The 26,159-nt window shown below is 46.8% G+C and overlaps 2 protein-coding genes across 11 annotated transcripts in view; both read right to left on the bottom strand.

Annotated features, from left to right (window-relative positions):
- MAP7D3 (MAP7 domain containing 3) overlaps positions 1 to 26,159 on the bottom strand; it is a 120,573-nt gene that overhangs the window by 84,155 nt on the left and 10,259 nt on the right. For all 9 annotated transcript variants that reach the window (XM_044306218.1, XM_044306216.1, XM_044306213.1 and 6 more), the window contains exons 2-5: positions 12,018 to 12,116; positions 11,856 to 11,936; positions 11,498 to 11,661; positions 8,537 to 8,642 (exon numbers count right to left, since the gene is read on the bottom strand). In XM_044306218.1, the coding sequence (XP_044162153.1) occupies positions 8,537 to 8,642; positions 11,498 to 11,661; positions 11,856 to 11,936; positions 12,018 to 12,116 (450 nt within the window). The remainder of the gene's footprint in view (positions 1 to 8,536; positions 8,643 to 11,497; positions 11,662 to 11,855; positions 11,937 to 12,017; positions 12,117 to 26,159) is intronic.
- On the bottom strand, positions 1,879 to 6,843 carry LOC122946519 (lamina-associated polypeptide 2-like). Of its 2 annotated transcripts, none has more exons than XM_044306209.1 (2): positions 6,450 to 6,843; positions 1,879 to 6,370 (listed from the first exon to the last, which is right to left on the bottom strand). In XM_044306209.1, exon 2 carries the CDS (start codon positions 5,039 to 5,041, stop codon positions 2,177 to 2,179), a length of 2,865 nt encoding a protein of 954 aa, XP_044162144.1. In that variant the 5' UTR covers positions 5,042 to 6,370; positions 6,450 to 6,843; the 3' UTR covers positions 1,879 to 2,176. The 2 variants fall into 2 exon arrangements, with proteins under 2 accessions (XP_044162144.1, XP_044162145.1); XM_044306210.1 differs by having other exon boundaries at positions 4,253 to 6,370.

A 26,159-nucleotide genomic window follows, 5' to 3' on the forward strand; every position in this document is an offset into this window, starting at 1 on the left:
GCCCATCAGGAGCCGGCCAGTACCCAAAGGGTTAACAGGCATCTGGCCTGGGGGGCGGCGCTGCGAACTCTTGGGGGCGGGGGAACCTCCAGGCGGGAAGAATTCGCGCTTGGAGAGTTCCCGCCCACCCCCCCCCCCCCCCCCCCACAGAGGCCTGAATTTGCGGCCTAGTAGGCCGTGAAGCCGGGGCTTAAATTTTAGCGGCGCCCGGCTGACCGGGGCCGCAAGCATTTAAAGTACCGGCCGGGCCTAAGCCGGCCGCGGGTGCCCACATACCGGCCGCGGGAGCCCCCATACCGGTCGCGGGAGCCCACCCCGAGCGCCGGAATTGCGGCCAGCAGGCCGCGAAGCCTGAACAAACTATGCAGCGGAATGCACCGACGGCCGGCCGGGGCCTGTTGGAGCACAGCTCCAGCCAATGCCGGCCGCGGGAGCCCACCCCGCGGCCGGAAGAATCAGGGACCCGAGAGGAGCGTGAGGTGCGGCCCAGCAGGCCGCGATGCCTGGGCCAATATTTGCGGCGTCCGGCCGACCGATGGTCGGCCGGGCCTAGTTGGAGCATAGCTCGCACATGTAACGCCGGCCGCGGGAGCGCACCCCGCGGCCAGGAAGAGTCAGGGGCCCGGGAAGGAGCACCGGATGGTGCGGCCCAGTGGGCCGCAAAGCCTGGACTAAATTTTTGCGGCGCCCTGAGCAGCGCACCGGCGAGCGCCCCCTCGTTGCGCGGACCTCCATCCTGCAGCCAGCCTATGATCTATGGAGGGGAGGAGAGGGAATGGGTGAGTGCTGTAGCAGATTGCCGCTTGCGACACCCCAGGGACCAGCCTAGGTCCAGCAGGGCCACCCAATAGCCACTCTGCTTGGATAGGCTACCAGTATGGGGGTCAGTCACGCAGGAGACCGGGTGGGGGGGAGGGGGTCGTAGGGCTGGAGAAGCCACTCTCTCACCATAGCCGTCTTCACCCTCGGTCCGTTCCAGCAGGGTCGCCCCTTCAGCTACTGGCACCGTAGTGGCAGGACGCTGGAAGAGGGGCTTGGCGTGCGGGCGACCCTTGCGCTGGCGGGATGCAGGGGAGCTGGGCTGCCCTGGTCCACCTTGCCTTCTGTGGGGGAGGCAGCAGTGCGGATGACCGGCACTGGCGCAGCTCGACCCCGGGAGAAACAGAGAGGTCTAGTGCGACTCTGTTGTCCCTGATTGTCTGGAACAAAAAGAAAAGAAAAAGAAAAAAGTAAATCAAAATTTAAACAAGGAGAAAACAGCCCTGCAGAGCAGGGAGTGTCTTGCCTCCTTGGACACTAAGCAAAAACTGGCAGCCTTTCTCTCCAGGCTGAGGGTATAGCTGTGGAGGAGGGGCTTAACAGTTTTTTCTTAGTGTCACGCCTCCTAGGGAGATGAGCTATACCCCAAGGTCTTCTGTGTCCCCCAAGGAAACTGGGCGAGAAATCATAATTTGCCGCCAACTTGTGACAAAAAATAAAAACTTCTATGAACTCACTATGCCCATCAGCGAATACCTTAGGGTGTCTACTTTCCGAAATGGGGTCATTTGTGCGGTGTTTCTACTGTCTGGGCATTCTAGCACCTCAGGAAACATGACAGGTGCTCAGAAAGTCAGAGCTGCTTCAAAATGCAGAAATTCACATTTTTGTACCATAGTTTGTAAACGCTATAACTTTTGCGCAAACCAATAAATACACACTTATTGCATTTTTTTTTATCAAAGACATGTAGAACAATAAATTTTGAGAAAATTTTATATAGAAATGTAGTTTTATTTGAAAAATTTTACAACCGAAAGTGAAAGTCATTTTTTTGCAAAACAAAATACTGGTTTAGTTTACCGGTAAATCCTTTTCCAGGAGTCCGACATGACAGCACCCATGGAGGTTGTCCTATTGGTCTCTGTAGGGACAGGAAGCGAGAGAGATTAAAAGGCCCCCACCCCTCCCACTCTCCAGTGTTTTACCAAATTACTACACCGGATAGGATCCAACACCTTTATTAATACAATGTTATATTCACACTGCTTACAAGGCTGGAACCAGCATAACGGGGAGGGTAGTACAGGGTGCTGTCATGTCGGACTCCTGGAAAAGGATTTACCGGTAAACTAAACCAGTATTTCCAGGACGTCCCTCCATGACAGCACCCATGGAGAACTAACAACTGAATCTCCTAGGGGGGGACTACTGCCTGAAGGACTTTCCGCCCAAAGGCCAAGTCCTGTCCGGCCAAAACGTCTAGCCTGTAATGTTTGGCAAAAGTCAGGAAGCTATACCAGGTTGCCGCTTTGCAAATCTGGTCAATTGTAGCGTCGGCCCTTTCGGCCCAGGAAGTTGCCATTGCTCTCGTGGAATGTGCCTTCAGATTTAAGGGGCAGGCTATTTCTTGCAGCCTGTATGTTTCTCTGATGGTGTCCTTAATCCACCGAGCCAGCGTCTGTTTTGAGGCCTTCAAGCCTCTATTCTTCCCACCGAACTGGATGAACAGATTACTTGATCTTCTCCAGGAACTGGTTCTGTCCAGATAGGCCAGGATTGCTCTTCTAACGTCCAGCCTCTGGAATCTTTCCTCCTGTATATTTTTGGGGAGGGAACAAAATGAAGGGAGTGTTAGCTCTTGTTCTCTATGGAAAGCAGAGACCACCTTAGGTAGAAAGGCTGGGTCTGGCTTCAAGATTATGCGGTCATCCAAAATCCTTAAGTAAGGTTGTTTAATTGACAAGGCTTGGATTTCCCCTATCCTGCGGGCTGTGGTTATAGCCAGAAGAAACACTGCTTTGAGAGACAGAAATTTTTCGGATATCTGCCCAATCGGCTCAAACGGAGGATCGCATAATCCTTCTAGAACTACGTTCAGACTCCAGGGGGGAACCGACTGTCTTAAAGTGGGCCTCAATCTGGAAGCTGCTTTTAGAAAGCTTCTAATCCACCTATGATCTGCAAGGGGAGTATCGAGACAACAGCTGAGTGCCGAGACCTGTACTTTGAGTGTGCTGGGTTTCAGACCTGCATCAAACCCCTCCTGAAGGAACTCTAAAATACAACCCACCGTGGGGGATCTGGCATCTGCCTGGTTCTGTGACAACCAGGATGAGAACTTTTTCCAAATCTTGTTGTATATTGCTCTTGTAATAGGTTTGCGGCAGCTCTGTAAAGTTGAAATTACCTTGTCCGAGAGTCCCTTGTTCCTTAAGGTTTGCCTCTCAGGATCCACGCTGTAAGGTTCAGTTTGTCCAGGTTGGGGTGAAACAGAGGACCTTGTGATAGTAGGTCTTGTCTTCTTGGAAGGGTTATTGGTTCCCTGATGGACATGGTCTTTAGAACCGAAAACCAGGCTCTCTTGGGCCAAGCTGGAGCTACCAAGATCAGCGTGGATGAGCACCCTCTCAATTTCTTCAGGATTAGCGGTATGAGGAGAAGTGGGGGAAAAGCGTAGGCTAGGCTCATATCCCAAGGTTGGGAAAGAGCATCCACCGCCAGTGGTCCTCCTCTTGGGTCTAGCGAGAAGAAATAGTCCAGCTGAGTATTTCTGCTGGACGCAAATAAATCCACTTGAGGTCTCCCCCACTGTTGGCAAATCATTTGGAATACCTCCTGGTTCAACTTCCATTCCCCTGGCCTGACTAATTGTCGGCTGAGAAAGTCCGCTGTGTAATTGAGAGATCCCTTCAGGTGTGTGGCTGAAATGGACAAGATCTTCTCCTCTGACCAGCTGAAGATGAGATTCGCTAGGTCCTGGAGATGAGGATTCTTCGTCCCTCCTTGTCTTTTTATGTAGCAAACTGTTGTTACGTTGTCCGATAGCACTCGGACATGATGACCTATGAGGAGATGTTCTGCCGCTCTTAGGGACTCCCAGACCGCTTTCAATTCCCTGTAGTTTGAGGATCTTAGGGCGTCTGCGTCGGACCAACTGCCCTGAAAGAACTGGTCCCCTAGGTGGGCTCCCCAACCATGGCTGCTTGCGTCCGTGGTTAATGTTTTGAGCGGTATCGTGTTCCAGGCAACTCCTCGGGACAGGTTTTCTGTTACCAACCACCAGGAGAGGGAGTTTACCGCCCCGTCTGAAAGAGATACCTTGGTGTTTAGTGATCTGTGGTCCTTGTCCCAAGAAGCGAGGACCTCCGCCTGGAGGGTTCTTGTATGGAACTGGGCCCAAGGAACAGTTGTGATGCATGAGGTCATCAGTCCTAGGACCTGCATGGCTTCCCGCAGAGTCCGTTTTTTCTTTAGTTTGAAGGCTCTTATTCTTTCCCTTATGCTGACCTGCTTGTCTTGGGGAAGAAGAGAGTACTGGGTCACGGAATTTAGGAGGGTTCCTAGGAACTTCTTTTGCGTTGCTGGTTGTAGGTCCGATTTCTCCAGGTTTATTTTCCATCCTAGACGAGTGAGTAAAGATAGAGTCCTTCCTTTGTGAAGCTCTAACTCCTCCTCTGAGTCTGCCACAAGCAGAAAGTCGTCTAGGTAGGGGACTATAGTTACCTGTCTCTGTCTTAGATAGGCAACTATCTCCGCCACTACCTTTGTGAAGATGCGTGGGGCTGATGAAATTCCAAACGGGAGACATTGGAACTGGAAATGCATAATCCTTCCGTCCTTCTTGATTGCGAACCTCAAATATTGCTGACAATGAGGGTGAATGGGGACGTGATAATATGCGTCCTTTAGATCCAGGGTGCATAGGAACGCCCCTGGGCTTATCAACGGAATTGCCGATTTTATTGATTCCATCTTGAAATGATGATGTGTTATCCATTTGTTCAGAAATTTCAGATTGATGATGGTTCTCTTGGAGCCATCTGGTTTTGTGATGAGGAAGAGTTTTGAGTAGTGACCTTTGAACTCCTCTGAAGGAGGGACTTGTACAATTGCGCCTAAAGTCAGAAGTTTTTGGATGTCCCTCAGGAGCTGGTCCTGCAGAGAGGTCGATTGAAAGACTGTGGTCTGGAATAGATGAGGAGGAGGAAGGCGAAACTCTATCTTGAACCCCGTTCGGATGGATTCCAGGATGTATTGGTTTTTGGTTATCCTGGTCCATTCTTCCCAAAAGAACTGGAGTCTGCCCCCTACTGGCCTGGCGTCATTGTTTCTCAGGCTTGGAATTGGGGTTAAAAAGGAAACCTCGACCTTTTCCCCCTTTGGGGTAGCTCCACCTTCCAGTCTTCCCTTTACCTCTGGGAGTGCCCTGGAAGCTGCTGGTTGTCTTACGAAAGGGCAAAGGTTTCTTTCCTTTTTCCTCCGGAAACCCCTTCTTTCTGTCCGCTGTCTTCTCCAGGATCTCATCCAGTACCGGACCAAAGAGGTGAGAACCTTTAAGGGGTAAGGCGCATAGTTTATTCTTGGAGGCTATATCCCCCGACCAGGGTTTTAGCCACAGGGCTCTCCTTGCCGTATTGGTTAGGGAGTCTGTTTTTGCTGCAAATCTTATGGACTCTGCTGAGGCGTCTGCTACAAAGGATGCAGCCATCTTAAATAGGGGTAATGACGCCAGGATCTCTTCCTTAGGGGTGTCTTGCCTAAGATGTTCTTCCAGCTGGTTCACCCAAAGACACAGAGATCTGGCCACGGACGTAGCAGCAATATTGGTGTTAATGCTATTGGCCGAAACTTCCCATGCTCTTTTGAGCAAACCGTCGATCTTCCGATCCATTGGCTCCTTTAACTGGGCTGAGTCCTCAAAGGGGAGGGTGGTTCTTTTTACCACCTTCGCCACCTGGATATCGACTTTAGGGACTACATCCCACAGTTTTGTGTCCTCCGGGTTGAACAAAAGCCTGTTCTTAAATTCCCGCGGTATATACAATCTCTTATCGGCGTCAGCCCATTCGTCTATGACTAGGTCCTTCAAATTCTCGTTCACCGGGAACAATTTTTTCTTCCTAGCTTTTAAGCCGCCGAACATCTCGTCCTGTATCGAGCGAGTCTGCTCCTCTTCCTCTATATCCATAGTCTGTCTTACAGCCGACAGGAGGGGATCTAGATCTTCTTGTGAGAAGAGATATCTTCTCTGATCGTCGGCCATATGGGAAGAACCCTGATCGTCGTCCCCCTTTAAGGTTTCCCCTTCTGAAAGGTATAAGCCTTCTTCTTCAGAATCCGACTCCCTGAGCACACGGGGTCTTTTGGGGGGAGGGGAGACGGCACAGGGTTTCTGCGCTACACTAGAGCTGGCCGCCTGGATCTCCTCTTTCACAATCACTCTCAGGTCTGCCAGAAGGGAGGATTGTTCGTCTCTGAGGATCTTTGCTAGGCAGTCACTACACAGGGCTTTTATATATGCCTCCCCCAGTCTCTTTGAGCATAGCGCACATCTTCTGGGTTTCTTTTTAGGCTCTCCCAGCGACTTAACCGTGGTGTCTTTCTCCCCCTGGTAGGAAGAGAGAGAGACCATTAGCCCAGCGTAAGGAATAAAGGAGAGGGACCTGGATACATCTCACTTTACTTACATGACTCGGGGTAGGGATGTCTGCGCTAGTGTCCTGCATAGCTGACATCTGGACCTCCATACCACACCTGGACAGCAAACTGACATTCAATTTAAGTCCTACCTGGTCCACCCGTTGCCGCGCGGCTCCGCCTCCTTATTTCCAGGTGGGGGGGGGACTCAATGCCATGCAGAGTCGACCCCCCCTGCGTGCATTCCGCCGGGCTCGGCGTTCCCTGGGCGCCGCCATCTTTCTTTCGCCCATGTGACCCGCACTTCCGGTCACATGGGCTGCACGCCGAACGGGAGGAGCGCCGAGCGCAGGAGCCGCAGCCGATCCCAGAGCTCCCGAACCCGGAAGAAGCGGCCTCGGCTCCCTGATACCGCGGCCACCACACAGCGCTCCCGACCGCTTTCAGCTCCTCGCCGATGCGGCCAGAAAACAAGGTATCTGGGGAAGCCAGGGGACCTCTACCCAGAGAGGTGCTAGCTTTTAGGGCCCCCGAAGCCTGAAGAGGAGAGGGAGACCCCCCCGACCAGGCTCGGCCCCATATAGATTCCCAGGGCAGGGAAAAGATTCTCTCGGCTCCCATCCCTGTAGGGACAGGAAGAACACTGGAGAGTGGGAGGGATGGGGGCCTTTTAATCTCTCTAGCTTCCTGTCCCTACAGAGACCAATAGGACAACCTCCATGGGTGCTGTCATGGAGGGACGTCCTGGAAATAATCTGTAAATTTCGATTAATAACAAAAAAAGTAAAAATGTCAGCAGCAATTAAATACCACCAAATGAAAGCTCTATTAGTGAGAAGAAAAGGAGGTAAAATTCATTTGGGTGGTAAGTTGTATGACCGAGCAATAAACGGTGAAAGTAGTGTAGTGCAGAAGTGTAAAAAGTGGTCTGGTCATTAAGGGGGTTTAAAGAGGACCTTTCACTACTCTACAAACGAAAAAGTAACTATACCTGTGGGCAGAGCGGCGCCCAGGGGTCCCCCTGCACTTACTAGTAAGTCTGGGCGCCGCTCCGTTCGCCCGGTATAGGCTCCGGTGTCTGCGCTCCCTCTGACTGTTTTCTTGTAGGAGGCGTGTCCCTTGCTGCACTGCTGGCCAATCGCAGCGCACAGCTCATAGCCAGGCTATGAGCTGTGCGCTGCGATTGGCCAGCAGTGCAGCAAGGGACACGCCTCCTACAAGAAAACAGTCAGAGGGAGCGCAGACACCGGAGCCTATACCGGGCGAACGGAGCGGCGCCCAGACTTACTAGTAAGTGCAGGGGGACCCCTGGGCGCCGCTCTGCCCACAGGTATAGTTACTTTTTCGTTTGTAGAGTAGTGAAAGGTCCTCTTTAAGCTAGGGGAGCTGAGGTGGTTAAAGAGATTCTGTCAGCCAGATTTTCGATACAGAGCTGTTCATATCATCATATCAGTTTCCTTTATCTAAATAAAAATATACTCGTTTTACACCCACCTGTCCTTTCATTTTTGATAAAAATCACTTTTATTTAATTGCTAATTACCTTCATAAAGGTGCCCAAGGGGCTCTCCCTCTGGCCGTTGGAGCCCAGTCACTCCCCGTTATCTTGGAGCGCAGCCCGCCCCGCTGTTAATTATTCACTCCTTTACTCTGCTTTTTTTCCCTCAGTGCGCCGATGTTACACAAGTCCGGGCCCACGCGGTGTCCTCGCAGCAGCCTCATTTAGGGAATCGCGCATGCGCCAGCTTTTAGTCCGGATTCTATGCATTTGCTTCACGCATCGCACCTGGACAGAAATCTAGCTCGTGTGAAAGGGCCTAACGCTGCCCTGTTACCTGAATTGCTCCATTATGTACAAGGAAAGATTAGAGTAACAGAAGTATATTTGGGAATTGCTTTATGTTCCTAAAGATTTTTAATCTATAACCTCAATACTTCATGTACAGCTGTCCTTTTTTAACTGCTCACCTGCCATTCCTGTATTAGCTATAGGGAGAATAAGGATATAATGCTACCAAACCATTCAATAAAGCAACCAAATCCAAAAAGTTAACACAAACAAAAGAAAAGCATGAAATGTCATTTCATCACCTTAATTAGGAAAGAAAAAAATAAAAAGATAAAAATAAAAAAGTACCATGTTTGTCTTCTTCTGCTGATCCTCCCCAAGACCATCGTTTCTGCCTTTGGTCCAGATAACTGCTGCGCTCAAGAGTTCGCCTAACATTTGCTTCCCGACGTTCCTTAAAAATCAAACAAACATTCATTTAGCTGTCACACATTGTGCTCCGAGTGAACCATAAAAAAGCACAATGCTTTCAGGCATTCGTTCTCTCTGCCAGCAGAGGTTGAGGAGGCCAGAGAACACTTATGTCACAGCTTCTGTGTGTTTTCTTTGCCTTTGGTCTGTAAGTAGTCTCTCCAGAGAGGGTTTCGTGGCAGCAACCATCTATTCTGCAATTTTCACAATGTGAACACAATATTAGAACAAAGTGCAAATTCTTCGCTCTGAGTCTTTAATGAACCGTTGGTTACCAATCCTCGCTTGTTCAGCTGCATTTAGGGCTCATTCACACAACCGCATGCTCGCCGTGCCCGTGTTGCGGACTGCAATGCATGGGCATCAAGCCATGTGAATCCCGGATTGCGTAATCCTAACTTGAAGGGGTCTGTGATCTGCCAAATAAGGCAAAAGATAGGACATGTCCTATCTTTTGTGGTGTGGAAGCATTGGTCTGAAAGCCCACGGAAGCGTTTCTGAGCATTTCCGTAAGCTTCCTCTTTTGCTGTATTTTGAGGATCGCTGACCAATTTAAGTCAAAGAGTCCGCATCCGCAGCATGGAGTTCACACAGCCACAATTTGTGATCCGAAATACGGGCACCATGGTCACAATGGTTGCTATGATCATTATAGGGCAATGAGCTACCGACAAGATTTTATGTGCCGCATAAACAAGTGTATCACCCAACAATAGAGTGCTTGCTCAACCGGCAGCACATTTACACAGGCCTAATTATTGGGAACGACCATTCTTATCTTTCCCGATAATTAGCTCTATAACCTGCCCATGTAGAGTTAGGCCCCTTTCACATGGGCGAGTATTCCGCGCAGATGCGATGCGCGAGTTGAACGCATTGCACCCGCACTGAATCCCGACCCATTCATTTCTATGGGGCTGTTCACATGAGCGGTGATTTTCACGCATTACTTATGCGTTGTGTGAAAATCGCAGCATGCTCTATTTTGTGCGTTTTTCATGTAACACAGGCCCCATAGAAATGAATGGGGTTGCGTAAAAATCGCAAGCATCCGCAAGCAAGTGCGGATGCGGTGTGATATTCACGCACGGTTGCTAGGAGACGATCGGGATGGAGACCCGATCATTATTATTTTCCCTTATAACATAGTTATAAGGGAAAATAATAACATTCTGAATACAGAATGCATAGTAAAATAGCGCTGGAGGGGTTAAAAAAAGAAATAAAAATTATTTAACTCACCTTAATCCACTTGCTCGCGTAGCCGGCATCTCTCCTGCCTCTTTCTTTGCTGATTACAGTCAAAGGACCTGTGGTCACGTCACTCCGGTCATCACATGGTCCGTCACATGATCTTTTACCATGGTGATGGATCATGTGATGACCGGAGTGACGTCACCACAGGTCCTGTTCCTCCACACAGCTAAGATGAAGACAGAAGGAGATGCCGGCTTCGCGATCAAGTGGACTAAGGTGAGTTAAATAATTTTTATTTTATTTTTAACCCCTCCAGCACTACTTTACTAAGCATTCTGAATACAGACTGCTTAGTAAAATAGCACTGGAGGGGTTAAAAAAAAAACAACAAAAAAAAAAAAACATGTTATAAGGGAAAATAATACACAATCTACAGAACACCGATCCAAAGCCCGAACTTCTGTGAAGAAGTTCGGGTACCAAACATGCACGATTTTTATCACGCGAGTGCAAAACGCATTACAATGTTTTGCACTCGCGCTGAAAAATCACGCGTTTTCCCGCAACACCCGTCTGAAAGAGGCCTTAAAGTCATAGGCTTGCATAGACCTGAACCACATTCACTACAACTCAAGTTTTTAACAGTTCTGGGTATTTAATCCTAGTACACATCCCTCTTTTAGGTCAGTTATAATCACTACAGTTATATCAAGAATTTGAACCGTCAGAATAATACCAGAGACAATGATTTAATATAGCTTTTATTTTTTTCATCACATTCCCAGTGTCTCTTAAAGGGCTATTCCGGTTGTTAAAATGTTATCCCCTATGCTGTAGATCAGTGGGGGTCCTACAATGGGGGCCCAACCAATCACGAGAACGGGGGCCAGTCACACATGCACTTGGCCGCCCTATTCATTTCTATAGGAGTTCTGGAGACAGCCGAGTACAGCACTCAGCTAAGTCCACCCAACTGGCTGTTCCGTTCATTTCAGGGGGGCTGCAGATGGCAAAGGGCCCTTCCTCATGATAAGTGGGGGTCCCAGCGGTTGGACCCCCGCCAATCTAATAGCTTGTAACAACCTGAATACCCCTTTAAGTTTAGATATATAAGGTTAGTATTTGGTAGCATTGTCTGAACTGAAAAAGCCTGTACGAACCAGGAGGCCTACAAAACTGACTCCGTTACACCAGTTCTGTCAGCAGGAATGGGCCAAAATTCCAGCAACTTGTGGAAGGCTGTCAAAAATGTTTGACCCAAGTCAGACAGTTTAATGACAATGTTACCAAACACTAAACTTGTGTATGTAAACTTCCGAGCCACTGGGAATGCTATAAAAGAAATGAGAGGAAATAAATCATTGTCTCTGGAATGATTCCGTTTCACATTCTTGAAATACAGTAGTAATCCTGACTGTAGAGAGGGAATGTGTGCTAGGATTAAGTGTCGAGAATTGTGAAAAACAGATTTTTTATGAAAAAGGTGTATGAAAAATTATGACCAACTGTAAATTGGCCCTTAGTGCGCACTATTGCTAATTTTCATGTTCAAATGTTCATATGCAAAATACATGGTAATACAGCAGCACGTCGTAGGATGGATAGTTTACTTATTGTATGCACATATGCCAGGAACACAACCTTGTCTTCCAGTAATCTCTGCTTTCTTTTTTCTTCTGCTGCGACTCTCTTCTGCTCATCCTTCAGCTTCTGCTCCTCCAGTTTCTTCTGCTTCTCCTCCATTTGCTTCTCATACTGAAGCTTTGCCTTTTTTTCTTTTTCAAGTAATTCTTTCTCTTTGGCAGCTGCAGTGTAAAACATGACTGTTTAGCGCTACAGATACAGGGCAGTTGCTTGTAAATGAGATGAAATCATTTAAGTTCCGCTAAAAGGGATGTAACTGAGAAATAAGAGGCTACCTGCAGCAGAGGACGTAGGATGTAATCTCCAGCGTATTACCAAGCTAATGCATTACAAGTAACAAAGGCGTAAAGCTTACCGTTCAGCCTCTCTCTCTCTTCTCTGCGTTCCCGAGCTAATCTTTGCCTCTCATCTGTTCTTAGAGCTGAGCCGTCAATTACTATAAAAAGACAGACCTGACTGATCACTTTGCTGCACAACGGCAAAGCCTCGCAAACCTGTCACAGGAAATGAAGATTACCTGGCTTAGCCGTCTTCACGCTGACTGAGGAAGGCACGGGGACGGGGCTGCTTCCTGTTTGGCTTCTGCGCTCATCAGCCATTGCTTGTGCTGCTGCGACTGTATAAGAAAATAAATAAACACAATTGTAATATTAAAGGAACAAAATACCAAGTACAGGTGTGGTAATGAAACGTTATTACAGTAAAAATACAGCAGTACTGGCCAAACAAAAATGCTAGAATTACCCCGGAGGAATGTCTCTCTTAGGCTTAACACTCCGCGACAACTCATTTTTGAACATCTTTAAAGCTTTTTTTTTTTTTTATTAATATACAACTCTAAGGCCTCTTTCACACAGGCGTCGCGTGTAAGGGGCCGGATAGGATGCGGGTGCGTCGCGGGAAATTTATGCGATTTTGCCTGCGACTGGGGTGAGTATTGTATGCGATTGCGTTGCGGTTTTTTCCGCGCAAGTGCCATGCATTTTGCACGCGCGTGAGAAAAAATGTAATGTGGTACCCAGACCCAAACTTCACAGAAGTTCGGGTTTGGTATTCTGTAGATTTTAATATTTTCCCTTATAACATGGTTATAAGGGAAAATAATAGCATTCTTAATACAGAATCCTAAGTAAATTAGGGATGAAGGGGTTAAAAAATAAATAAAAAATAAACTCACCTCATCCACTTGTTTGCGCGGCTCAGCTCGTCTTCTTTCTTCTTCTTTGAGGACCTGGGAGGAAAAGGACCTTTGGTGACGTCACTGCGCTCATCACATGGTCCATCACATGATCCATTCCCATAGTGATGGACCATGTGATGAGCGCAGTTATGTCACCAAAGGTCCTTTTCCTTCCAGGTCCTCAAAGAAGAAGAAAGAAGACAAGCCGGGCAGAAAGAACAAGTGGATGAGGAGAGTTTAATTATTTTTTTTTTTCACCCCTCCGTCCCAAATTTACTTAGCATTCTGTATTAAGAATGCTATTATTTTCCCATATAACCATATTATAAGGGAAAATAATAATGATCGGGTCCCCAACCCGATCGTCACCTAGAAACCATGCGTGAAAAATCGCACCGCTTGCGGATGCTTGCAATTTTCACGCAGCCCCATTCACTTCTATGGGGCCTGCGCTGCATGAAAAACGCACAATATAGAGCATACTGCTATTTTCACGCAACGCACAAGTGATGCGTGAAAATCACCCCTTATGTGCACAGTCCCATAGAAATGAATGGGTCCAGATTCAGTGCGGGTGCAATGTGTTCACCTCACGCATTGCACCCGTGCGGAAAACTCGCCTAAGGCCCCTTTTACATGGGCAAGAATTCGGCACGGGTGCAATGTGTGATGCGAACGCATTGCGCCCGCACGGAATACAGACCCATTCATTGAAATGCGATAAATGTAAGCGATTTCCAGCCACCAGTATTGGTAAAATCCATTCAATTTTATTTCTTCTCCATTAAATGCAGAGAGATGTGAGGCCTGTTTAGTATTTATTTTTTGTAACTGCTTTTACTGGAGAAGAAATAAAATTGAATGGATTTTACCAATACCAGTGGCTGGAAATCGCTTACATTTATCGCTGTGGGAGTGCAGTCCTGCACCATCCGTGCCCCGGAGGTCCGAGCAGAAGCTGGCGTTCGTTATTATACATTCATTTAAATGGGTCTGTGCACATGAGCGGTGGTTTTTATGGATCACTTTTGCGTTGCATCACTTTTTTATGCATCACTTTTGCGTTGCTGGCCCTATAGAAGTGAATGGGGCTGCATGAAAATCGCATCACATCCGCAAGCAAGTGCGGATGCGATGCGATTTTCACAGATGGTTGCTAAGAGATGTTGTTTGCAAACATTCCGTTTTCTTTATAACACGCATGCAAAACCCAGTAAATCACATTGCACCCGCACGATAAAAACTGAACGCGATCGCAAACAAAACTGAATGGCTTTGTTTGCGAAATTGCTCGGTTTTCACTTAACGCATCCGCCATGCATCGGGACATAATCTGGACACGCTCATCTGCAAGGGGCCTAAGGGGTCATTTATCAAACTGGTGCAAAGTAGAACTGCCTTAGTTGAGCATAGCAACTAATCAGATTCCACCTTTCATTTTTCACAGGTGCTTTAGAAAATGAAAAGAGGAATCTGAATGGTTGCAATGGGCAACGAAGCCAGTTCTACTTTACACCAGTTTGATAAACGACCCCCTAAGTCCTTTGCTTAGAATTAAAAGGATTTTACAGAACCTGCTTACTGATGACTTTAATTGGGCACCGTGCTGCAATAACCAGGTACAGCCACCACACACCGGACGGAGATCTGTAGCTCCAATGCCTATTACCATCGGCGCTATTGGAGCTCACTGGTAGAGGTGGAGTACGACCCCAACCATCACATATTGATGACCTATTCTTAGGATAGGTCAATATAAAAGTCTTTGAAAACCCCTTAAAGGGTTGTTCGGTTTTCCATATTGATTACCTATCCTCAGGATAGGTCATCAATATCAGATCAGTGGGGGTCCGATCCAGAGAGACCACAGCTCTTCCACGAGAGCTGCGTTCTCTTCACTGTTTACCTGCTCGCCGCCAACACTGCAGCGGCTGTGCAGGGTAATTACGGCTGCTCAGTCCCTGTAGTCTCTTCAAACAGCTTCATCGGTGAGCCGGACCTCTGCCGATCAGATATTCATGACCATGGGCCATCAATATGGGAAACCGCTTTAAAGGGAGTATGTCACCAATTTTACACGTTTTAAACTACTTATATACCTCTGTGGGACACTGATGTCACCATTCATAAGTTTGTGAGTCTCCAAAACACCAAAAAACGTACTGCGCACCTCACCACTGGGCCCAGGCAGGTGCAGTATAATGCCCACTATGGACAGAGGCAGAGTGGTATGCAGTGCACAGGCACCGGGAGCACCCCTGGCCACTTGCAGCAAAGTTATCGCCCCTGGGCACTTGCCGCTCATTTGTATAACTGTTTTTGGTGCTTTGGAGACTCTCACAAACTAATCAAAGGTGACATCAGTGACATGTATTTGGGTCCCACAGAGCTATATAAGCCGTTTAAAAAGTGTCAAGTTGGTGACAGACTTTACTTTAAACAGAACTTACTAAATCTATACATTTTAAAGCTCCCTCTAGTGGCCATGTTAGGCAACCAGAAAGAGATCTTTAGTCTCTTCATCTATGTGCAGGAGGTGTATTCACAATTCTGCAATCTTCAGACATGAAATCTCTGTTATTACCCAATAGTGCAACGTTTGCCCTGATCTCCTGACTTGTAGTCATTACATCACCCACTGTACAGTCATCAGATGCAGGAATAAATAGGGCTGTGTCTGATAACAGATTGTCACTGCATCCAACAGCCAGCTTCGATAAAGAGCTGCGAGTCAGAATCCATGTAATATAATGCCTCGTCATGTAGATTCAGTCAATATATAAACCCTAGGACAGTGATGGCGAACCTTTTACAGAATGAGTGCCCAAACGGTAAAGCCAAAACCAACATATGTATCGCAAAGTGGCAACATGGCAATCGAACCTGAATACTACAGTCCAGTATAGTATATCTTCCATGTACTTTATCATATAGCTATAATAGCCTGCCTGCATTCAGGGCTCTGTCTGTGCCGGTCATAGTGCGCCCTGCGCAGATTAATGGCAGGAAAAGTCTAAGGCATATTGGTGCACCATAGACTTCTTCAAAGGCATGGGTGCCCACAGAGAGGGCTCTGGGTGCCGCCTCTGGCCCTGGCACCATAGGTTCGCCACCACTCCCCTAGGATATGCCATCACTTGATGACGATGAGGGTTTGAACATAATCACTAGAAGGAAGAAAACACACTATGAAAGGCTGCAGCCCCTTTAGGATTTTTTTACCCGACACATACTACCCGTTGGGTAAATGGGGTCTAAGGCTCATCTTTCAATTTGTGCACGAATGGCCTAAAAGTCAGACAACATGTGTATTAAGCTCCTAGTCACTAGCCTACCTGGAGCTCTAATGACCAAGCAAATTTATACAAGTTGAGCCCTGGGTAAATATGGATGACCTCAGGATAAATCATCAATATCAGATCCCTGGACGTCCAGCTGAACGGCAGGGGGGCCAGGAGTGGAACCCCCATCAATCTGATATTGATGACCTATTCTGTAGGTAGGTCATCAATATTTAGCCAATGCACAACCCCTCAAAACATTGGCATTTTAATTTTTTTTCCTTTGGGTGTTCACACTTGGGTTAACTAACATGCTAATTTCTTTCTCAAAACAATTACAGTTTTTTCAAGCTTTATTATTTTTGCATAGTATTTTAAAAGTTTTTGTGTGGTCATATTCTGATATTTTGAAAGCCATAACATTTGTCTAGTTGTAGTTTTCACTGGCTGATGGTATAGCTTGTAATATCATGGCATCCATCTCATCATTGGCAGCATTTTGGTATATATCTTATTCAATTTCTTGGAAAGCAAATGGACAATAAACAATGCTACAATTGTATCGTTTGGGTCATTACAGATGTGTCGGTACCTACCTAGTCCTATTATGTATCGCTTCCTTTTCTACATTTATTTTTTATAAAAAGAATTTTGCACGGAAAAAAACACTGATCTTTTTCAGACTATAGACGTGGCCTCTAAGGGAATAAACATCTGACACTGGAGGCTTCTGAGGTCCTGGCCGGGACCACCACGCAACATTTAGATTGCTGTATGAAGGCGGTGACCTAGCCTGAAGTCCCCTTATTGACCACTGTAAAAAGCCGCATCTGTTGTCACTAATGGGTAAAAGTTAATCGGGATCCACAATGTGTCTTTTCACAGCCTGGAACTGGTTATATAAAGATAGAATGTATTAGGCATACCATAGCTATACCATCAGCCATTTTCAGCTGCTAATGAAGGAACTCCTTTTTCATCCCATGACACGGTACCCTTCCTATCAGAATAATATCTTCTTATACTGCTGGGATGAGCTTTACAAATAAGAGGACCATTTAGTCTGTGAAAGCGAATGACAAGAGTCTGCAGAATATCCACAAAGAGCCCCTTATAAACAGCGACTCCCATCTGCGGAGCCATGAACAAGGTCGCTATATACCCTCAAAGCTGCGTTTCTTTCACACATAACATGGGACCACTAGATGGATTTCTAAATGTTTATGGAAAGGTTTTATATACTAGGAAACAACATCGAAAGTACAGAATTTATTTAAAATTCAGGTTAATAATAATGACAATAATTGAAGGGAACCTGTCACCCCTCACTGAGAGCAGCATAAATTAGTGACAGAAATGCTGATCTCAGCGGTGTGTCCCTCAGGAGCTAAAAGTAAGTGGTTGCTGAGAACCAGCATCATAATGATTACAGCCCAGGTCTTGAAAAGAGTCAAATCTACCTGAGAAGAGTCCTGGTTATTCCTAATCTCCTGCTCTCCTCGCCCATCTGCTGATGGTTGGCAGTTCTCTCCTAGAGAGAAAGGGAGAAAACTAGGTAGAAGACGGACAGCCATCAGCAGGTGGCAGGAGAGCAGGACTTCATGAATAACCAGGACTCTTCTCAGGTGGCCGTGACTCTTTTCCAGGCCCAGTCTGCAATGATTGTGATGTTTGTTCTCGGCAACCACTTAGTTTGAACTTATAAATGACTGACCACTGAAATCAACTCACCTGTCTGTACTTTATACTGCCGTTAGTATGGGCAGCATAAAGTTGATGACAGGTTCCCTTTAAGGTCGAGTCCACACACTGTACAGCAGATCTGCGTCAAAAAACCTCATGTGTTACATATGAATGTTTAAGTGGATTTTAGGATGAAATCTGCAGTAAATGTACAACAATTAGAAGCATGCTCTCACTGCCGTAAATATTTTTCCACTATATGTCGATTTTTAAAACTAGCCACATACTAATGTCAATGGGAGCAGCGCCACAAAGAGCTTCCAGCACTGGAGCTGATGCCGAACAGCTGATCGGCGGGAGTGCAGGGTGTCAGACCCCTGCCGATCAGCTAGTGATGGTCTACTCTGAGGATAAGCCACCACGTTAGGGCTACACGGCCATGAGTCGCTTGACAAAAAGTGGACAACTACATTGCGGCAAGTGTTGTGCAAATGTCGGGCAACATTTATTGTAATGATGGTCTGTGGTGTCGCGGTATGTTGCATGTCACAGTGCGACACCATAGACTATCATTATAAAAAAATGTAGGGCAACTTCTGAGACTCATGTCGCTTGTAGCCTTGCCTTAAAGGGGTTGTGCAGCCAGTACATATTGATGACTCCCCCCCCCCCCCCCCCCCAAACATCCGTTTTAAGAGGAGGCGGCGCTCCTACAAGCACTACTCCTTCAAGATTACACTGTGCCGTCTCAGAGGCGCAGGGTAATTACAAGAGCTGGCTCCATTCGCTTGAATGGAAGGAGCACATCCTCCTCTTCAAACAGGTCATCGGGGGGAGGGGGGGGGGATGCTGGGAGTTGGACCCCCACCGATCAGATATTGTTGACCTATATGAACAATCCCTTTAAACTCGGTAGCTAATAGACAATAATGGCAGAGAGGGGGGGGGGGGGGTAAGAAAAGATATAGATCCCCAGAGGGGTTGGGACGGGGAAAGAACTTACTGCATTCATTTCCACTGTAGGAATAGGATATATATAAAATTCCTGCAAATATATTTCCTATAAATTTTTATAAAGTCAAGAGGTTGAGGTTGAAAATGAGAACCAAGGGCCGGGGAAATATATGAATTTAATGCACATTTTTTTTCAAGTTTTTTTACACGATGATCTGAACACTTTGTGATTATGAGAACTGTTGCTGCAGTCAAATCTCTCAAGACGTTATTTGCAATGGTCTATTTCTACTAGTTACTATGCAATCAGAAGGAAAGGACATTTCACCATGGAAACGGCCATTGTCAGGATAATTGGCTTCCCCAAGGTAAACCGTAAGAACTGAAGGTACAAACTAGGAGTCTAATGAAAAAAATCCCAGTGTATACAGCAGCCGTGTACACAATGGAGAACTAAGAAACACTACCATCAACATTAGCTGCCTGTTATATTCCATTTAATAAAAAAAAAAAACTCGGTGGCTTGTTTTCTGGATGTTATTTCTGAAGTCACGTAGCCACGTATTCTACTTCCTGTCGGGCTCTTAACTTCCTCCTTTTATTGGATTGTTAGCTCAGCAAACAAGTTTGCTTGGTGTTCTCAGTCAGACCCTTCACAGGAGCAACACACGGACAAGTTCAATGCGCTTCTGTGGGCCTCTTTATCTAGGCCTATCAAGCCGTTTTATCCCCATTCCACTAATCTACTATTATACTAGCAGATAACATCTTCCCCTCAGATGACAATGGGTTCCATATCTATACAAGACTCTCAGTGCTACAGTACGACAGATTTTGTAATTTTCAATAATATATTACGGCCAAAATTAAAAAGATAAACTGGCACAAATTCTTTAAAAAAAAATGTTTCCTATGAATGCGTTACGCAAACAAATTGTTTAACCACAAAAAATAAATAAATATTAGAATCCCTTTAAGGGTATACATTCTGCACATTGCTGAGCTGTGAATGTAACAGTGAACAGGTAATCAGCATCCCGTCCGGCCTGATAGGAAACAAAGGAATGAAGCACTTCAGGGCGCAAACCTCATTCCATCTGTATCTGCACGAGTTATATTTAGCTGACATATGTGTGAGGCCTCATGCACATGAACGTATTTGGTTTCCGTGTCCGTTCCGTTTTTTTTGCGGATAGGATGCAGACCCATTCATTCCGCATCAGTATGTCCGTTCCGTAGCCCCAGCAAAAAAAAAAAAAATTCCTATTCTTGTTACAATGGATCCGCAAAAAAACAAAAAAAAAAAAAAAAACACACAAATGGCATACGGATGTAATCCGTTTTTTTGCGGATCTGCAATTTGCAGACCGCAAAACACATACGGTCGTTGAGAATGTAGCCTAATACATACTACAGCAAAAAGACAGACATTTATACACTTTTGTACTTTTTGGGAGAGGTTGTGTTGCGATAGGTGCTGTGGGTCCTTGTACCCTCCTGCTCTACAGAAAAACACTGGACTAATATCCAATTACAACCATCAGCAAGTGGGACGCCACCACAACCTTACAGTCTTCATACAGGGAATACAACTGGAAAATCTGTTAAATGTTAGTTGAATGGTAATGGTAATGAATGGGTTAATGCAGGAAGTCAATTACTGGTTGCCACTCATGCACACAAACGTATTTTCTTTCCCTGTCCGTTCCGTTTTTGTTTGTGGACCGTATGCAGAACCATTCGTTACTCCGTGTGCATTCCGTTTCCGCAAGTCCGTATATCTGTTAGGCCTCTTTCACACTTGCGTTGTCCGGATCCGGCGTGTACTCCACTTGCCGGAATTACACGCCGGATCCGGAAAAACGCAAGTGAACTGAAAGGATTTGAAGACGGATCAGTCTTCAAAATGCTTTCAGTGTTACTATGGCAGCCAGGACGCTATTAAAGTCCTGGTTGCCATAGTAGGAGCGGGGGAGCGGTATACTTACAGTCTGTGCGGCTCCCGGGGCGCTCCAGAATGACGTCAGAGCGCCCCATGCGATTACGTGATCCATGCGCTTGGGGCGCCCTGACGTCACTCTGGAGCGCCCCGGGAGCCGCACGGATGGTAAGTATGCTGCTCCCCCGCTCCCCGCTACACTTTACCATGGCTGCCAGGACTTTAGCGTCCCGGCAGCCATGGTAACCATTCAGAAAAAGCTAAACGTCGGATCCGGCAATGCGCCGAAACGATGTTTAGCTTAAGGCCGGATCCGGATCAATGCCTTTCAATAGTGTTCCGGATTTTTGGCCGGAGCAAAAAGTGCAGCATGCTGCGGTATTTTCTCCGGCCAAAAAACGTTCCGTTCCGGAACTGAAGACATCCTGATGCATCTTGGGAGTTGTACTTGTACAACAGCTGGAGTGCCGGAGGTTAGCCATCGCACCCGGGAGACATATTACTGAAGACGTTCCACTCCAGGAGGCAGCCTCACATTAATAACTTTCATTCACTACAAAACATTTCAAAAAGTTGCCCGCGTTCATGACGTTTCCAGGCAGCACATTGGCTTCCTGGCTCCTGTGATGTGTCCAGCCCTCTGACAACGCCCCATGCGTTAGAAGCCATCAGACCTTTCCTGGAGTCGGTAATACAATCTGAGCTACCGGTACCTAGAAACTAAATTAACTTTCATAGACATCACTGAAAACAGACCCACGACCACAGCACATACAAGGAGCCTGAAGGGCCACGTGCAGTCATACATAGGCACTGTATGTACGGAGATGTTCTCCCCTGGAAGGCAGGCTTATAGCAGGGACGCTCAACCTGCGGCCCTACAACTCTCCGCATGCCCCAATAGCTGTGCAGGCATTCTGGGAGTGGTAGTTTTGCAATAGCTGGAGGGTCGCAGGCTGGGCATCCCTGGCTTAAAGGGAAGACGACCTCTAGACATATAACATTAATTCATAGAAAATTTAATTAAAAAAAAAAAGCTGTGTGAAATCAGATGTATGCAAAGCTACAGTACATTTGCCATGTTTACACTTCAGTGTTTGATCAGTGATTGTAAGCCAAAACCAGTACTGGAGGCTACTCAGACATAAGGTAGAAGGGAAAGCTCTGCTCCTGTTCTGTGTTTAGAGCCGCACCTGGTTTTGGCTCAAAATCACTGAATTCACTGACTGAACACTGAAGTGTGAACTCAGCCTAAGACCTCATGCATACGGCCGTTGTTTGGGTCCGCATCCGTTGCACCGCTCCATGGCCTCGCAAAAAAAAAAAAAAAATAGAACATGTCCTATTCTTGTCAGTTTTGCGGACAAGAATAGGCATTTCTACAATGGACCGCCCGTTCCGTAAATTGCGGAAGGCACACGGGCAGCTTCCGTTTTTTTGCGGAACCGCTAAAAACGGCACGGTCGTGTGCATGTAGCCTAAGGGCTCATTCAGACGGCTGCATTAAAGAGTCCGCATCCGTGCGGACCCATTCATTTCAACGGGGCCACAAAAGATGTGGACAGCACTCAGTGTGCTGTCCACATCTGGGGTTCCGTTCCACCGCTACGCAGAAAAGATAGGGCTTGTCCTATTATTGTCCGTGCGGACAAGAATAGGCATTTTCTATTAATGGTTGCTGCCATGTGCAGTCCACAAATTGCGGAACGCACGGGGCTGGTATCCGTGTTTTGTAGATCCACAGTTGGCGGATCCGCAAAGCGCTACGGTCATCTGAATGGGCCCTTAGGCTACATTCAGACGACCATAGTGTTTTACGGATGTGCAAATTGCAGATCCGCAAAGCACAGATACCGACCCATGTGCGTTCGGCAATTTGCAGACCGCACATGCCACCGCGATCATAGAAAATGTCTATTCTTGTTCGCAATTGCGGACAAAAATAGGACATGCTCTATTTCTTTGGGCGGGGCCGTGGAACAGAACTACGGATGGAGACAGAACATGGTGTGCTGTTCGCATCTTTTACGGCCTCATTGAAATGAACGGGTCCGCACTAGGGCTGCAGTAAACGATTATTTTAGCAATTGAGTATTCTACGATTAATCGAGTAGTTTAATAAGAAAAAATGAATTAATAGACTGTTTTCCTTTATAAAAACTCAGACCCCCTGCCATCAGCGCCCAACACCCTTCGTTCTCCCAGTGCGATCATCCCAAGTGCATCAGTTCCGTTCCCCCAGTTGTTACGCTATAGGGGTGATATAATGTCTTCTGCAGGTTACAGGAGGTATACACTGTCTGTCTGTCACCATCTGGATTTAACTAAGAAAATACTTATGAGCCTCCTATTTGATAATAACTGCATGGGCGATTATCTTTCAGCTGGCAATAAGTTATTTAACCCCAACTGGTGCAATGAGTTGCTTCTCACTTCTTAAACTACCATGTCGAAAGACACATCTCTTCATCGTGGAAAAGATGTTAGTCTGTTTGAGAAGGGTCAAATCGATGGCCTGTATCAAGCAGAGAAAACATCTAAGGAGATTGCAGAAACTACTAAAATTGGTTAAGAACTGTCCAACGCATTATTAAAAACTGGAAGGATAGTGGGGACCCATCGTATTCGAGGAAGAAAAGTCGCGGGAAAAAAATCCTGAATGATCGTGATCGGCGATCACTTAAACCAGGCATGTCCAAACTGTGGCCCTCCAGCCCTACAACTCCCAGCATGCCCTAATAGCTGTAAGCTGGAGGGCCGCAGTTTGGACATGCCTGACTTAAACGTTTGGTGAAATCAAATCGAAGAAAAACCAGTAGAACTCAGGGCTATGTTTAATAGTGAAAGTAAGAGCATTTCCACACGCACAATGCGAAGGGAACTCAAGGGATTGGTACTGAACAGCTGTGTAGCCGTAAGAAAACCACTAATCAGCGAGGCAAACCAGAAAAAAAGGCTTCAATTTGCTAGGGAGCATAAAGACTGGACTCTGGAGCATAGGAAGAAGGTCCTGTGGTCTGAGGAGTCCAGATTTACCCTGTTCCAGAGAGAGAGAGGCAGATGAAGTGATGCACCCGTCATGCCTAGTGCCTACTGTACAAGCCTGTGTGGGCAGTGCTATGATCTGGGGTTGCTGCAGTTGGTCAGGTCTAGGTTCAGTAACAGTATGTGCTCCAAGAATAAGGTCAGCGGATACCTGAACATACTGAATGACCAGGTTATTCCATCAGTGGATTTTTTCTTCCCTGATGGCACGGGCATATTCCAAGATGACAATGCCAGGATTCATCGGGCTCAAATTGTGAAACAGTGGTTCAGGGAGCTTGAGACATCATTGTCACACATGGATTGGCCACCACAGAGTCCAGACCTTAACCCTATTGAGAATCCTTGGGATGAGCTGGAGAAGGCTTTGCGCAGCAGTCAGACTCTACCATCATTAATGCAAGATCTTGTGTAAAATGAATGCAACACTGGATGGAAATAAATCTTGTGACATTGCAGAAGCTTATCGAAACAATGCCACAGCGAATGCATGCAGTAATCAAAGCTAAAGGCGGTCCAACAAAATATTGTGTGTGACCTTTTTATTTATTTTTTGGTGGCAACTTTTCGGGGGGACAGGCAGTAAATGTTACTCTATAGGGGTGATATAATGTTTCCTGCAGTATACAGGAGGTATGCATTAGGCCTCATGCACACGACCGTTTTTTTTTTTTTTGCGGTCCGCAAAAACGGGTTCCGTAGTTCCGTGATCCGTGTCCAATTGTTCCGCACACTGGCCACCAATGAAATCAATACAATAGAGGGAGGGGGGGCCGGGGGGTGGCCGCACACTGGCCACCAATGAAATTAATACAATAGAGGGAGGGGGGGGGGGGGGCGCCGCACACTGGCCACCAATGAAATTAATACAATAGAGGGAGGGAGGGGGGGCCGGGGGGAGGCCGCACACTGGCCACCAATGAAATTAATACAATAGAGGGAGGGGGGGGGGCCGCACACTGGCCACCAATGAAATTAATACAATAGAGGGGGGAGGGGGGGCGCACCCTGGCCACCAATGAAATTAATACAATAGAGGGAGGGAGGGGGGGCCGGGGGGAGGCCGCACACTGGCCACCAATGAAATTAATACAATAGAGGGGGGGGGGGCCGCACACTGGCCACAATGAAATTAATACAATAGAGGGGGGAGGGGGGGGGGCGCACACTGGCCACCAATGAAATTAATACAATAGAGGGAGGGAGGGGGGGCCGGGGGGAGGCCGCACACTGGCCACCAATGAAATTAATACAGTAGAGGGAGGGGGGGGCCGCACTGGCTGCCAATGAAATTAAAACTGGGCAGGGAGGAGGGTCTGGCCCCTGAGGGGTTAATTGTGCTGATCACAGCCCCCTGTAAGAGATCAGATGCTGCCAGGCAGCAGGGGGCAGTCATGTACACAGTTCGTAGTATATTCTAACTTGAAGCGTCCCCATCACTATGGGAACGCCTCTGTGTTAGTGAAAACTCAGATCCGACAGTATATTCTAAGTGAAAACTCAGCTCTGAAAAATCTTTTATGCAGATGGATCTTCGTCTGTATGAAAGAAGCCTACGGACACGGATGACAATCTTGTGTGCATCTGTGTTTTTTCACTGACCCTTTGACTTGAATGGGTCCGTGAACCGTTGTCAGTCAAAAAAAATAGGACAGGTCATATTTTTTTGACAGACAGGAAACACAGATCACGGCCGCTGAACAACGGTGCATTTTCTGAGTTTTCAACTGACCCATTGAAAGTCAATGGGTCCGCAGAAAATCACGGCAAACTGAACAACGGCCACGGATGCCCACAACGGTCGTGTGCATGAGGCCTTATTCTATATTAGGGCTGCAGTAAACGATTATTTTAGTAATCGCGTATTCTATCACTTATTTTTTTTTTTACAATTAATTCGAGTAATCTAATAAGAAAAACCTTCTTAAACTAACGTATTGCTTTATAAACACAATATATTTATTTCTTACAGTGGTAATGCAAATAATTGCACACACATAAGGCTTATTTCACAGCTGCAACAGCCAGCCGGCATGTACCATATCGGGAATAGCTGGATTATCTGCCGGCTGCTGCAGCCATTGACTGTAATGGGGTCCGGCCTTGTTATAGTATTCAAGCTTGGTTTTAGCCGGACAAGGAAAGGGGGAAAAAAATAAAAATAAAAAAAAAAAAAAATAAAAAAAGCTTTGGACGATACCCAGCAAGTATGCCGGAACATGGCCAGATGGCCTTGGACCACATTATAGTCAATGAGAGCATATAGCTGGTTGTATCGGTATACTCCAGCAGGCTGTATCTAAGGCTATGTGACGAACTGTCAGTCTGTTCCGGTGGAGGAACAGACTGCCGGAGTTCACTGGCTGCATCTGACAGAGCTGGATGCCCATTGACTGTAATGGTGATGCCCCTTACTGCCTCCAATTTGAATACTCACCCACCCAATGTTCCCCCATTGAACAGAGCGGAGCACGTCTGCTCCAGTCTGGGCTCAGGAAAGCGGGCATGATTACGTCATTGTATCTCGCCTACCAATGGCGGGGAGCCGACGATTCCCTGCCGCACCACTCTACTATT

Source organism: Bufo gargarizans, chromosome 9 (genome assembly GCF_014858855.1).
Source record: "Bufo gargarizans isolate SCDJY-AF-19 chromosome 9, ASM1485885v1, whole genome shotgun sequence".
Taxonomy (NCBI): Eukaryota; Metazoa; Chordata; class Amphibia; order Anura; family Bufonidae; genus Bufo; species Bufo gargarizans.

Coding starts and splice junctions, on each gene's coding strand:
- LOC122946519 (XM_044306209.1), bottom strand. CDS start 5,041: ATGGACCAGGATAACCAAAAACCAATACATCCTGGAATCCATCCGAAC.